Source organism: Haliotis cracherodii, unplaced genomic scaffold (genome assembly GCF_022045235.1).
Source record: "Haliotis cracherodii isolate W230 unplaced genomic scaffold, xgHalCrac1.p SCAF_6, whole genome shotgun sequence".
Classification (NCBI taxonomy): Eukaryota; Metazoa; Mollusca; class Gastropoda; order Lepetellida; family Haliotidae; genus Haliotis; species Haliotis cracherodii.
In genome coordinates this window covers 59,727,161-59,742,816 of record NW_027266319.1, presented here as the reverse complement: position 1 = coordinate 59,742,816, position 15,656 = coordinate 59,727,161, and the positions used below count along the sequence as shown (strand labels likewise).

Sequence of the window (15,656 nt, the reverse complement as noted above, 5' to 3'; positions counted from 1 at the left end):
GCACTGAGGCGAAAACAAGTGTAAATCGTCAGTGTGCCAGGTATTTGGCCATTTTGTGTATTAACATATTGAGTAAGATATCGTGATACGTATCGAATCGCACATTTGGTGTATCGTCCCAGCCCTAATATCATGGCTGACCAGTGGTAGATGGCATAAGTTACTATCGCTACTGTCTCCACATGTTAATACACAATCAGCGACATCACACAGTGTTACCATCCAATCCTCATCAGTCGGTACTGTGGACCTCTTCTAGGGCTAGGACGAGTGCAAATTTACTACCCGGGTACCCAACCCCAAATCATACAACCCTACCTGTGTACCAGCTGTGGGTCTGAAGAGATTGGTACAAAATGTCCGATAGGGAATTGTTTGACCAGAACCCCGGCAAAAAGTATTCAGGTACACTATGAAGCTTGACTGAAGCTTTATTTTTATTGAATTTTATTAAACTGTTAAACATTAAACTATATATCACGTGACTAGCCAAGGGTCCGGGTAGTCCTGTGGGTACCTGGCTCCTACTCAGTACCATCCCGACCCGGGGACCTGATTTACCTGTCCCAGCCCTAGTACCTATTCCACCAGAATACCCACAGAAGATAATCAGAGCTGTCATAAACTGTATTTGCCCATACCATTTGTCACCGGTCCGATGGTGTGGTACAAACTTGATCCTGTAAGCAACGGGGTCCTTCTTTCCTTCCTCCAGCGTTGTCTTCATGCGCAGAGTTGCCTCCCCTTCAGCGAGCTTGCCTCGCTTCATATCCTACAGAACAGACAATCGTTATTTGACTGTTACACATGAGATCAGGCACACTAAAATTACATTTACTGAAGGTCAAATGCTCCCAAAAATGCAAGATCAAGTTCCCCTAAAATGCAGCTCAAATGCCAATCATATGAAGAACAAGAGAACATTGATATGCCTTGCAATGGTTAAATGCTTGTCATGAATATGTCAGCTAATTATATATATATATATTGTTGCCATGGAAACTTGAAAAATAATTATTTAAAAAACCCTTAAACAACCAAAAGGTATCAGTTTACCACTGGACCTATCCATTTCCCATGTTTGGTGAAGAAATATAGTACGGTTTTCAAGATCTGCTCCGGAAATGAGCATTGCCGCCATTTTCAGCCTAAGTCAAGGGTCACCACTGGACCTATCAATGTACCAAGTTTGATAAAGAAGTAGTGTATGGCTTTCAATATCTTCTCTGGAAATTAGCATTACACAGTGTCCATTTTAATAATAAGACAAGGACATCTTGGGTTCCCCAACTCTGGACAGATAGATATACAAAGAAACTGAAGATGCTATCAACAGAGTGACATGACCAGAGGAAATAATTCCTACGTTACTGTACTTCTAACTTCCTATTTAAATGGACAACAATTGGAATGCTTAACTGAGTCTTTTCAGGATAAATCATCAGAAGATGACATATATCCTCCCCCCCCCCCCCCCCCCCCCTGTCCCTTTTTTTTTTAATATAAGCCCAATGGGCCAATCAAGCATCGAACACAAAAAGGATGGGGGAATTTACAAATGGCAGGAATTCAATTTTAGCATTCTTTAAATATTTGTGTGAGCATATGCTGCGAGATTGGCTTATACACATATACTATGGTATGTCGCATTGGTGTTAGAATGGTTTATTTGACATTTGCAAAACATTTGTGAAAAAGTTTAGTGTATGTCAAAAGCAGTAAGACAAACTTCTCACACCATGTTTATTCTACAGTAATAGATCAGTCTTTGTGCAAAAAGAAATGACACAACCCGATTAAAGAATCTTTATTTCCTTGAAACACATTTTCAAGCAAACATTTAAAATTTTTCTAGAAATAGCAATGGGAACCATTTTAAGATGTTTATCCTATGATAATACTTCCTGACAACTGTCAATATGAAGAAAAAAAAATCACACAACCATACCAAAAAATCTTTATTATATTTGAAACACTTTTCCTATTTAAAGGATTTTAAGTTTTACTCTCACAGAAACAGCAAGACAATTTCAGACTAAGTCCCATTCGTCTCCATGGAAACGGGGAAAATATTCCTAAACATTTTTAAATTAAAAGAACCACTCAGGCATGTTTTGTTCGAGAATATTTCATGATTTTCAAACCCTGCTCTGACATCCATCCCATCTTGAGAACAAATGCAATTGCTTTCATGGAAACGAAGAAAAATTAAAAATGCCCAAAATCGACAAATAGCAAATTTTGATGAAAGATATTAAACAGTTTTCAAGCTGAGCTCAAGAAACGAAATCCACCCCCTTATGATAATAAGTCCAAAATAATTCCATGGAAATCGAGAAAAATACAAATGCCCCAAATCTTTAAATAGCAAAAGGCACCACTTCAGGATCTGTTTGATATATCTGCCAAATTTTGTTGAAAAATATTGAACAGTTTTAGAGTTGTTCTCCAGAAACGATATGATTACAGACAGACAGATGGAAGGACAGACAGACGAGACATCGACTATATCCCCCCCACATTATGTGCAACATTTCCTCTTCACGGTATTATGTTCCGAACTTACCTCGAAGAGCTGCAGAGATTCATCAACAGGTCTGTCCCTCCAGGGAGAATCCGGGTTATTGTAACCTTTCACTTCCTCTGGTCGCTGGTGGCAGATGTAAGCCTGGCCCCGTTTTATCAACTCCACAGCGTAGGCATACAGCTGGTCAAAGTTGTCCGAGGCGTGGGTCACTTTCCAAGGCTTGTAACCTGAAAACAGCCATCACATTGACGTAAATCGTTCGTGTCGGTCAGGTGCTACTCTACATACTGCTGACCACACCTATCGAGGACACAAGAGAACGTAGGCCATGTACATGTTACGTCTGCAACTGATACCCTCGGCTTGAGGGGTTAATGAAATACTGACCCTATTTCAGCTTGAGCTCTTGATGGCTCTTGACGGCTCTAATGCCCCACAAGCAAGTGAGCAAGTGTTGTGTGACTTTTAGAAATCTTCCAGCACTGTCCCAACTTGATTCTTGCTTACTTGTTGGTTGATTAACGCCGCACTCAACAATATTCCAGCTAGATGACGGTGGCTTGTAAATCTGGACACGACAAGCCAGTGATTGACGTGAGCAACAATCCATGCTGTTGCATCTTCCTGAGGCAAGTGAGTTAACTGATAATAAAAGTCCAGTTTCCACCCTTGCTGAACTAGGCTGGTTTTATGGAGTTACATTTTGGCTGGACTAACTAGTCTATGCATAGTCCAATCAAAATCGCACACCGAAATCGAAATCCGGTTCGTAAACTGTCAAGCAGATTTCGGTCGATTTGCAGGATTTGCAAAGCATGTGCACAGCCAACTCGTTGTCAGCAGATATTTTCCAAATCTTTTCATGTTTTTGATCAAGGTGCTCACGTGAATTGATGCATTTCGCGATGTAAGACTCGTTTTATCACAATATAGATCTTTATTATCGATCAGATCGTCCTGACTGGGTGCCACCATTTTGTGTGAAGCAAACACAAGTGATACAAGAGGTGGAATCTCATTGGTCCATAGGAGAGGCTTAGAGGGGACATAACTGGTAATAGCCACTGGTGGCGCTACGATCGAGCCCAGGAATTCCAGCCTAGTTCGGCAAGGGTGGAAACTGGACTTTTAAAGTCAGTTAACTCTCTTGCCTTGGGAAGATGTCTGTTGGGGAATGATGACACACTATCAACCAAGTCACCGAGCTTTACCACCTGATCAATCAAGTCCCCTTTAAGACAGCATACGTTGCTGGGGATGAGGTTAGCATCACACAGTAGGCAGACAGCAGAACTAGCTCACTGGACCATCTACTCACCAAGCCATTCCACCATCTCTCGGATCCCAACAAAGAACTTCTCCTCCTCCTTCTCGGGGTTTGTGTCGTCGTACCTCAGGTAGCAGTTCCCACCTGTAGCCTGGGGGACATCCAAACTTCAGTCAAAATACATCTTCATTCAAAATCTGCTGGGTGTCATTACGAATCAATGGATTTTGATTGAATTTCTTTATTTCTATATTTCAATTAGGTCATGGAGCGACAGCTGTAGTAGGAGATAAGCCTGAAGTGATGCAGGTCTCAGATATTTACAACTTAGTGAAACCCATGAGCACAGGTTGGCACTGAGAAACCTTGAAACATAATCGGGGCGGACCAGGATTCGAACCCCGATCAAAGGATTCTGGCATGTCTAAGGGGCACAACTCCACACAGAGGTGACCAATTCGCAATATAATAGCAATGATGATAATGCCCCCTTTGAGCCCCCGTCAAGCTTGAGGGCCTTGTCATCAGTACATCCACAACACTACTCGTGAAGATCCGGGGTAGAATAGCAACCTATGCTTGCCGTGAAAGGCGACTATACCTGTCATAAAATGTGACAAATGGGATCGGGTGGTCAGACTCGCTGACTTGGTTGATGCATGTCATCGTATCCCAATTGCATGGACCGATGCTCATGATGTCAATCACTGGATTGTCTGGTCCAGACTCGATTATTTACAGACCCCCGTCACATAGCTGGAATATTGCTGAGTGCGGTGTTAAAAAACAAACAAACATACAAACAAAACATACAGTACTCCCCTCCATCAACCCTAATACATAAAGACGATATGCAGCGTAGTCATTATCTAACCAACGAATCAAGCCACAGTGTAGGTCCAGCAATGTAGTAGCAAAATTTTCAGTCAGTTAATGACACAAGGACATTTTAACTCATGATAACTAAATGAGCTCTACTCCATGCATGGACACAGTGCCAACCCTAATGTGCCTGATATTGAAGCAGATGGCAACATATGTTGCACGAGACATTTTGCTGATGTGCGATGTAATCTGAATGCTCATTGGTTAGAACAATCACTGGTTCCGCTCTCAATGGAGGAACGTAGTGTGAAGTATTGACCCTGAGCTGTGACAGGGAGCCCCTAGATGCAGGTACTTACCTTGGCATACCCGAAGTTGAAGTTGATTGCCTTAGCATGGCCAATATGGAGAATACCATTAGGCTCGGGGGGAAATCTTGAATATACCTACATGTCAGGGAAAGAAAAGGGTAATATCAAATTTTGAGCACAACACATTATAATTATAAAAGTATGCAGTCAGCTATTTTACGACTGCATGCAAATGTAACAATTGTGAATGTGAGCGTCAGGGAAATTACAGTTATATCAGTGAGTGAGTGAGTGAGTGAGTGAGTGAGTGAGTGAGTGAGTGAGTGAGTGAGTGAGTGAGTGAGTGAGTATTTCAGTTGATCAGTGTTTCAGTTACATCCCCGTGCGTCAGCTTCCCATTTGACGCCAGTCCGAGATGCAGGTCTTAGATGTATTCGTAGCATAATCAGAGCAAATCTGGGATTCAAACTCAAGACTAAAAATTTCTGGCTCACTGAAGGGACACAACTCTGTACAGCGAATTGCAGTACACATGTGTGTGTTTGTGTGGCTGCTTGTACTAGTCTAGACCGATGGTGATTTATAGTGATAGCCCACTGAGATACCATGCCTCAGTTCAACATGAATAGCCCACTCAGACACAGTAAACTGACTCCGCGTCGACCAGTCCTTGTTTTAGCCCCTAAAGCCGATCACCAGACAGGGTAAGAAGTTACAACAAGTACCATCTTTTAATGTCTTATGGTATGACGCGGCTGGGGATCAAAACCCGGACCTTCCTCTCCCCGGGCGGACGCTCTACCACTAGACCACGGAGGTGGTTTCAAATTCAAGTAATGAAGTAAATGATGCTGGTCTCACAGTTGAGTCATCCATCTCATTAGCCATTGTTACCATCTCATACCCATTTCAGTCTAAGAGAGAGACTGTGATGCATTTAACATCGCTTTGAACTGCATATCATTTTCAAATAAAACCCGTTAATTAAAGTTGAAGTAAGTAATGCAGGTCGTGCATGGTAATGATGTTAACAAGTATCATACTAAGGATGAATCAAGGATTCAAACCCAAAATCAACATATCCTAGCACAACTAAGGGAGGCAACTCTGACCTTGCCACCCGTGATCCGGAGATGTTCTTTTAGGATGTCCATAGTCTTTGGTGTGAGAACATAGCCATCAGTTTTGTAATTTTCACCTGAAAAATGAATCAAAACATTCATGAAAAAATTAATTTTGCCTAAAATCTGACAAAAGTGCTTCTGGGGTAACTGGTGTCATTTGTTAGCAAGCCAGAGTTCCAACCAATCATACCGGAACACAATTTCCTCCATCAACTGATCATAACACATACCATTTTTTCACAAACAGGAGATAATAATATCTGCTAAAAAAACTTGATTATGCCTTTGACTCCTTTCCCCATATTATTATTCCAGTTTCCTAACTTCACATGATTTGTTAATAGGGGTGACTATTAGAGCTACTTTCACTATTGCAATTCTATTGCATTAGTAGCACACACTATTGCAGGAGAATTGCGATAGTTGTCAGCTATTGCAGTAGTAGTAAACCAACTTCAATGCTTGATAATTATATTCATCAATGTAACAAAAATGAGTAAGTATGGTTGACAATCTCAACAATGTAATTATCCTCCCTGTCGCTACTCAAAAAGAAATGAAAGTTCTAATCTGATTTTCGGTAAACCTTGCTAATCAACCAGGTTTGAAATTCACATAAGTAGAGTAGCTTAGTGGTTAAAGCGTTCGCTCGTCACGCCGAAGACCTGGGTTTGATTACCCACATGGGTACAATGTGTGAAGCCCATTTCTGGTGTCCCCCGCCGTGATATTGCTGGAATATTGTTTAAAGTGGCGTAAAACCAAACTCACTCACTCTCACTCACTCGCACAAGGCTAAAAGTAACAGTAGTCTCAGGCAACACCCTCATTGTCATATAGTACGACGTACGTTTCATTTTATTTCCGTTTTAATAAAAACATAAATAAAACTTAAATATTCAAAGTTCAACAGAAGTCAAATACTATATTCCAGTATTTTACTCATCAAGGAATACATTTATGTAGGGAGGCCTTTTCCCAGGTTGATTTTATACAATTACATATATGGTTAGGTACTAGTTTAATCAACCAACAACAAAAACAGACACCACCAACCCCCACTATATTTTTAAAACCATTGCCTGAGAACCAATCTAAGCCTAACATATGTATTATTTATAACTCATTGCAACTATTTATACGATCAATTGTTATGCATACTATCGACAATACAATTGGCATTTATAAAATCCTATTAATATAGTATAATCATAGGGCAAACAATTGTGATAGTTTGATAGTTGGATAGTTGGATAGTTGGATATAGAATTACACTCCTATTTGTTGATCCTAAGAAATCATACAAAGTCCCCTTACAATTAAATTTTTGTCATTAACAGGTAGAAATGCTTATCCTTTTATCCTTATAAAATCATACAAAGTCCCCTTATAATTGAATATTTATCACTTCAGGGATAGAAATCCATGTTTTTTAAGAGTGTCAACAAGAAGAATTCTGATCCACACAGCTCACCTGGCTTGTGGAACTTGACAGCATCCCCCATCATCTCCATGAAACTCTTCACGTGACCGTCTTCCCCCAGGACTGAAACAATTGCTACATTGCTTACTCCGCACAACACAACATCAATGTTTAACACATGAATTTCACAAAATTTAGCCAAAGACAAATTTGAAGTCATTTTTATTATGGTCTTTAAAATCTTCAAAAGAGCTTTGTTTGTTTGTTTGTTCACTTGTTGTTCAAAGCTACACAAAACTCCAGTTTTAGAAATAATCGAAACTGGACCAGACAATCCAGTGATTGATATTATGAGCAATGTTCATTGGGGTATGATGACCAGTGATCAAACAAGTCACTGAGCTTCACGTCCATTCAATCACTTCGTACCCCATGTACAGGTTGTTGAGGCCCGATTCTATGCAGGAATGTCTGCACAGTTCCTCAAATAGAAACACAACGGAGTTCAACTTACAGTTCTCTGAAGATGGGCCAGCAGCAGCAGCTTTCTGGGCATCACCTGCAGACTTTGCTGGCTTTGGAGTCTGCAGAAGATAAAACATTTTCATCAGTACTCACATGTTTCTAAACACTTCTACTTTATCGGTGACAAATCACTGATTATCAGCATTTTGCATCTTTCCTAATACCTCTACTTTATCGGTGACAAATCAATGATAATCAGCATTTCAGCATACCTCTAAAACTTTGTTGTGCTTCTTTAGATGACTGGACAATCATTCAATTATACTAAAATGATTCCTAAATCTTTAAGAACATGGCATGTCCCAATTTCCAGAGTATTTACAAAATCCTCAAAATATTATTTTTCAAAAAGGTCAATTTAAGAATCATCCATTTAGATGACGACAGCTGTACCTTTTGTTTCTGGGGCTTCTCTAGGTCAGCATCAGTCTTTGGGCCCAGGAGATCTAAAATCTGCAGTAAAAGGGATAGTTACTGTTTATGTTTATTCAAAACCTTCTTCTCAATTCAAAAAGTTAATTAAACAGAATTTCTGTTACAGTTTGGCTGTTAACATGTCATTGTGGTCATAACATACAGTACAGTCACCAGTTGATGGTACACATGGATGTCATCAACACCTTCATCCAACATTCACGCAAGCAAGATGAAGTATCTCCCTTAATTAGAGGAGGCAAGTCACTGAAAAAAGCATCTTCATGTTGGTCGTACAAAATAGCATGAGGTGAGGTGAAATGGGGTTTAACGTCGCGTCCAAGATTATTGCACTTATATAGCGACATGCATGCACGTTTATGTGTGTGTGTGTGGCTGCTTGTACTAGTCCGGTCTGATGCCGATTTCTAGTGCTAGCTCACTGAGATACCATGCCCCAGTGTAACATGAATACCCCACTCAGACACAGTATACTGACTCCGAGCCGACCAGTCCTTGTTTTAGCCCCTTAATGCCAGGTGCCAGACAGGGTAACAACAAGTACCTTCTTTTAATGTCTTTAGGTATGACGCGGCTGGGGATCGAACCCTGGACCTTCCGCTCTCTGGACGGACGCTCTACCACTAGACCACGGAGGCGGTCTCAAAATAGTATGAACAAAAACTTAACACACAGGACAGCTGGGATTTATCTAGACATGATCAGAAGCTGATATTCAGCCCAGAGTCTGCCGAAAATATAAGTTGAATTCACCATTGAAAAATCTCTTAGTTCGTGTTAATATAGTCCACTCATGTTACGAATTCGTAGAGGTGACGGACATTTCACTGATACCAGGACCAATAAAGATGAAGAAAGCTTGTGCTTATTTTTACAATCCCTCACTGAACGCAAAATTTAAAAACTATGTTAAGGGGCCTCTGAATGTAGGAAAAATAAAAAAATCCTACTTTCAAACAAAACAGCTATTTTTTTCAAATTTGCTTGCCGAGGGCAACTAAGTTGGGAATCCAAGAAAAATTCCTGCTCCTCAGTGCCGTACGTTCTACAAGCTGCTGTTAGATACACATAAGCAGGATCTATCGGATTTGAATTTTAGCATAATATCAAGTGAAAGCAACATCTGAGAACCACCTGACTTGATAACTAACCTGCATGTCCACTTCATTCTTGATAGCCTTGCCATCAGCCCATTTCAAGCTGTTTCTAGCCTCACCTGAACCAAAAAACAACTGTGCTAAAGACTTGAAAGATAATCATAAGATTACAGTGCATGGTTTTCGATTCCACATTCCCTTACACAATACTGAAATCAATCATATAAAGTGATTAAATGATTTTAACTGATATTATAGCTCAAATGGATAGATTTATCATAAAAACGCCTGCATGTTATCAGAAATGAGCGGGCCACTGTAACTTGATAATGCCCTCATATTGCTTGACGACGGGCCATTATCACGCCCGTTGTTAGGTGACGTCATAGGATAGGGATAGGTGACGTAACGTTCAATAGTGACGTCATCTGGTTTGTTCTATGACGCTTCCATATTTGTAAAAGTGGGTCAGTGACATTCGTGTTGATTGCAGTAAATGTTTCAAAATCGACATTGTTGTTTCTTTTTATTTGATAACAAATTCCATCCATTTTAGCTATAATAATGGTAACGCTATTTTTCAGGGCATTATCATTTGCAGAAGCCCTCGGTCTTTTCAACTGCCCTCCTTCGTCGGGCAGTTAATGGAAGACCTCGGCCTTCTGCAAATGATAATGCCCTGAAAAATAGCGTTACACTTATAGCAGTAGTCTGTTGAGCTTTAAGGATGCTATAACATGAGAGGAGTTAACATTGATGCTATACAAGTATTTACCATATTCGACGTAATAAGCCCCCAAGGCACTCTCAAAATTAGAAATTGGGGGCTCTTATTAGAATATTATTTTGGTGGAAAAAAGAGAATTGAAAGATAAATTTCGTGGTTTATGCTGACACACTGAAATGTTTATTTCGATTACAGATAAACTTTTCCAGAATTTAATTGCCCATAATTAAGAATGCATATAACACACGAGTGCGTATTATTCGCGAATAAATAAGTCTTGTTTACATTGAAGGAGTGCTTATTGGGATTGTTCACTAACCAATATATCAGCAAATATCGCCGTGGGCCCTTATTAGAGCGGGCGCTTATTACGTCAAATACGGTATATTGATTATAGAACCATATCAGAGGCAAAAAGAATCATAGTAAAGATGGAGATTTCTCACCACGAGTAGCTTCACAATAGAGCTGATGTGGAATTCAGAAAGATTCTCTCACGACCATCACCAAAACTTACTGCAGCTTTGGAAAGAAGACCTAATCTATGTCTGTCTTTACTTATGAAACAATTTTCAGGAAATTATCGTGGCAATGAGTTCTGCAAACAATCTTACTCAGAAGAAGCCCAGAGTTGAATCGGTACCGTTTTTCTACCAGGTCATTCTTGTATTTGCCAATAACCTTCTCCACCTGAAGTCAAAGACAGAACACTTAGGATATAAGATGAAAAACAAATGTCAGGTCTGGTGATGTAGTATCACACGTTGTTCATGGGTCAACCTGGTCATCTGAAGCACTTGCACAATCAAAAAATAAATTCTGCATTCACAGGTTGGAGTAAAAGTAAGGGTAAGATATATGGATGAACAACTTCTTCTTCGCAGATGGTACGCAGGGTACGTAATGGCCTTGATGGTTGGAGTCTTTTGATGTTGATGGGTTCTTGGAGTTTTCTGATTTTGAACTCTTTGTGGTTGGATTTTGTCCTAATGGATGCTGTCTCCAAGCCGACTAGTCATTGTTTTAGTCCCTTAATGCCAAGCGCCAGACAGGGTACCATTTTTTAATAACTTTTGGTATGACGCGGACGGGGATCGAACACTAGATTTTCTGCTCTCCGGGCAGACGCTCCAAGGCGCTTTGACACTGCTATGAGGTGGGGTGAAATGGGGTTTAACGTTGTGTCCAAGATTATTGCACTTATATAGCCACGTGCATGCACATGTGTGTGTTTGTGTGGCTTCTTGTACTAGTTCGGACAGATGCCGATTTATAGTGCTAGCACACTGAGATACCATGCCACAGTTCAACGTGAATACCCCACTCAGACACAGTATACTGACCCAGAGCTGACCAGTCCTTGTTTTAGCCCCTTAATGCTGAGACACAGACAGGGTAACAACAAACACCATCTTTAACATGTTTTGTATGACACGGCCGGGGATCAAACCCCGGACCTTCCACTCTACCACTAGACCATGTCGGACACGGCCATGAAAGCTTGAATACATAAAGTAAAATCTATAACCAATGACAGCACATGTATATGCTCATAAATTAAACATTCGTCAATAACTCACAGGTTGGAAATATCTTGTATTTTTGTGATGATGGCAAGGTAAAATCACAATGGCATTGTTGAAATTAATTTGGGCATTCAGAAATTAAAATGGGAATTTTCAATCACAATGAAATGGAAGAAGATAAACTTTCACACAGATTTGGTGACTTGGTTGATTATCCATTTCATTGTACCCCAGGCATAGATAGATGCTCATAATGTCAATCACTGGATTGTCTGGTCCATAGTTTGTACAGGCCACTGTCATGTAACTTGAATATTGCCGAGTGCAGGGTTAAACAAGAAAGAAAGAAACAAACATGTAAAAAATAGACTGACCGCTGTCTCAATCTCTTCTGGTGTGATGACCACACCCACCCCACACGCCTGTTCAAACTGACCCTTGTCCACTGGTTCAATTGGGTTGGACAGCAAATACTCAAGTGCAGCTGAAACATAAAGAAAATGCACTGAAAATGATTGGTTGGTTGGTTTGTTGTTTAACGCCGCACTCAGCAATATTCCAGCTGTATGACAGCGGTCTGTAAATAATCAAGTCTGGACCTGACAATCCAGTGATTGAAATCATGAGCATCGATCCACGCAATTGGGATCGATGACATACATCAACCAAGTCAGCGAACCTGACCACCCGATCCCGTTAGTCGCCTTTTATGACAAGCATAGTCACCTTTTACGGCAAGCATAGGTTGCTGAAGACCTATTCTACCCCGGAAACATTCACGGGTCGCACTGAAAGTGAGGAGCCTTTCATGTGATCCATCAAAATATGCAGTGTTGCACACTTAAAAAATCTAGTGGTCCTTGTCATAGCCCTAATGTTAAATTTGTTAAAAGCAGTTACTACAGCAGCCACTGTTATCGAATTAGACATATTTTTTTTCTTCAGTTTTCTTTAAGATTAGACATGATACCATGGTTACAGGAGGGTAACTAAGGCAGCATGAGTGAGTGAGTGAGTTGGGTTTAATGTCACTCTTTATACCAGTTACCCGTATATCACAGCGTGTCAGCTTAATGTGGGAGGAAAGCCCCAAGTGATGTAGGTCTCAGACATTTACCACTTCGGTGAAACCCACGAGCACGGGTATGGTGCTGACAAACCTAGAAACATAATCAGGGCGAACCGGGATTCGAACCCACAATCATAGGTTTCTGGCATGCCCAAGGGACGCAACTCTGCACAGCGAATCGCGGCGCCTTAGATGACTGGGCCGCCCGTGCCCCCTTAAGGCAGCATGAAAGTCAAGAGCAAGATAAAAAGGACAAAAAACAGTGATCACTGAATGTAATTTTCCTCTTCAAACCACCAAATGTTAGGTCACATGGATCTTGATACAACTGATGTGATAACAACATGGCCTTAAGAAGCCCAATCTGAATCTCTCACCAGTTAGCTGTGCCTCAGATGCAATCTTTTTCTTTGCCACATATTCCACCAGCATGGACTGATGGGTCTTGATCTGTGCCTTCAGCTTAGTGGCAAGGCTGTACAACAGCTTGCCTACGTCCTTGTTGGCTACCTGGCCAGGGGCGTACTTCTCAGCCTGCAACATACATGACACTCATAAACATTGGCGACATTACAGCTTTGCAGGTCAAATTGACTGTTCCACTAAGATAACACAACGAAATTAAAAATCATAGCCAAAAAAATAATCAGGTTATTTTCATTTTTTTTAACGTCGCACTCAGCATTTCAGCTATACGTATATGATGGCAGTCCGTATATAATTGAGTCTTGACCAGACAATCCAGTGATTAACATCAAGCGGAACTGGGATACGATGACGTGCATCAACCAGAGAGCGACCCTGAACACCCGCTCCCATCTTCGAATATTGCTGAGTGCGGCGTTTAACAACAAACAAAACAAAAAATCACACAACAAATAAATGATAATACACATTAACATTCGGATATGATAACAACTACTTAAAATTAATTCACAAAACAAAATATACAAAAAAGTCAGGGGTCATAGTACAACCTCTTCAATGAGCTGATCAGTCAGCAAAGTATTCCTCCGTCCTCTTGACATATTAGTAAAATAGTAAGATTACAAAATTTTCTAATCCAGAAAATATCTCTCAGATTCCTTTCAGGCTGGTAACAACTGAAATTTGCTATGCGCCTGAGAATTACTGATGTCTTTAGTTCTCTACCATGTCTACTCCAGCATTTATACACATTATAAATGTTTCATCATGCTTGGTTATGTTGGATAATCTAGCATGACCACTTGTCCATCATGACCATGACATCTATGGGTGTGCTAACTGATAACCCAAATAGCAACTTGCATGATGCAAGCTTTGGAAAGACCGCTTATATGAATACTGTAAATCCTTGAATAAGCACTTGGATGTTATCTATTTGAGAACCTTAGATATGTTAAGCATGTTAAGCCCAGTGTTTATTTGAGGAATGTAGGTATTCATCATGTTCATATGAAAATTATTTCCTGCAGGAGTGTGTTCAAAGATATGTTTGAATTAAATGTTTTGAACTTTGTATGAAATCTCCATTTTGATGTTTCATAGTTTTAAGGGAAATTATAAAATGATCCTTGTAGACAGAAGCTCTTTACAATGCAGGTATATATATCCTTGTAATTGAAATTTGTATTAATTTTTTTTACAAAGGATTAGGAATCTGAAAAAAAATAATCAATGAATATTTCCAAATGTCATTCTTCAGATAAATATTTTAATTGCATTTGTATACGCTATCCAAGAGACAATGCTCATTTCGGTCACATATACAATTAGGTTTAAACAAGCAGGCTCTTTTAAATCACAGTCTTCAGCCACAGATGTGACTGAACTAAGCATGTGCTTGATGGTGCATAAAACAACATAAAACTGCATTTGCTATCTAAACATGCTAAAACTATGAAAATCTGTAGTTGAAAATAGCAAAGAGTATATTTCGGTACATGGTCTCTGAAAATAGCAACTATGAACGCATTATAATCATAGACCTAGTCTATATTTTGTCTTCAAAAGCTTTTGCTTTTTTTTTAATGATGACATATCTCTGTTGAAAATATGTTAACAAACAAGTGTCAAAGATTTCATCATCCACAGGTAAAACGAAAGTGACAGGTCAAGGTATAATTCGGCCCCCAAAATATTAGGCATTCACAACAATGCCACGTTTGTACCTGGTCAATGGTATGTTTCAAGTTCTGTGTCAGCTGTTCATTTTTTAGCGTTTCTTTCGCTTTTTGTTCACTCAAGCCGATGCCAACAAACAGATCCACGAGGTTCGCAGCCATGTTGCCAGTGGTACTATGTAAAAGTTGGACTTCCGGGGTGTACTGAGAAAACAACTAATAAACCTAACATCTTGGCCAAGTCGCACTAAACTATATACATTTGCAATAAGACACAATTAATCAATATAAAAACAGAAAATCACGTGGTAAGTATATACATATGTAACCAATGCAAACCTATGTAGAATACCGTATTCGACATAATAAGCGACCAGGGCACTCTCAAAAATAGAAATAGGGGGCTTATACTAGAATATTTTTTTGGTGAAAAAAACTGAGTTGAAAGATAAATATCGTTATTTATGCTGAAATATTTATGTACGACAGATATATATTTCCATAATTCAATTACCCATAATTAAGGGTGCATATAACACATGAGTGCTTATTATATGCGAATAAATAAATCTTGTGTACATTGATCAACCGGAAGGGGTGCTAAATGGGATTGTTCACTTGCCAATATCTTAGCAAATGTCACCGTGGGCGCTTATTAGAGCTGGGCGCTTATTACGTCGAATAAGGTACTGAAT

The 15,656-nt window shown here is 39.8% G+C and overlaps 1 protein-coding gene across 1 annotated transcript in view; it reads right to left on the bottom strand.

The window, feature by feature from the left end:
- The window catches only part of LOC139444626 (glutamine--tRNA ligase-like), a 96,092-nt gene extending 80,969 nt beyond the window's left edge, over positions 1-15,123 (bottom strand). Inside the window, exons 1-13 of the mRNA XM_071225540.1 lie at positions 15,010-15,123; positions 13,234-13,390; positions 12,162-12,271; positions 10,876-10,951; positions 9,589-9,653; positions 8,396-8,455; positions 7,992-8,061; positions 7,529-7,600; positions 6,043-6,128; positions 4,979-5,065; positions 3,846-3,945; positions 2,567-2,754; positions 642-772 (exon numbers count right to left, since the gene is read on the bottom strand). Coding sequence (XP_071081641.1) covers positions 642-772; positions 2,567-2,754; positions 3,846-3,945; positions 4,979-5,065; positions 6,043-6,128; positions 7,529-7,600; positions 7,992-8,061; positions 8,396-8,455; positions 9,589-9,653; positions 10,876-10,951; positions 12,162-12,271; positions 13,234-13,390; positions 15,010-15,123 — 1,316 coding nt within the window. The remainder of the gene's footprint in view (positions 1-641; positions 773-2,566; positions 2,755-3,845; positions 3,946-4,978; positions 5,066-6,042; positions 6,129-7,528; positions 7,601-7,991; positions 8,062-8,395; positions 8,456-9,588; positions 9,654-10,875; positions 10,952-12,161; positions 12,272-13,233; positions 13,391-15,009) is intronic.
- Between the last annotated feature and the right edge of the window lie 533 nt (positions 15,124-15,656).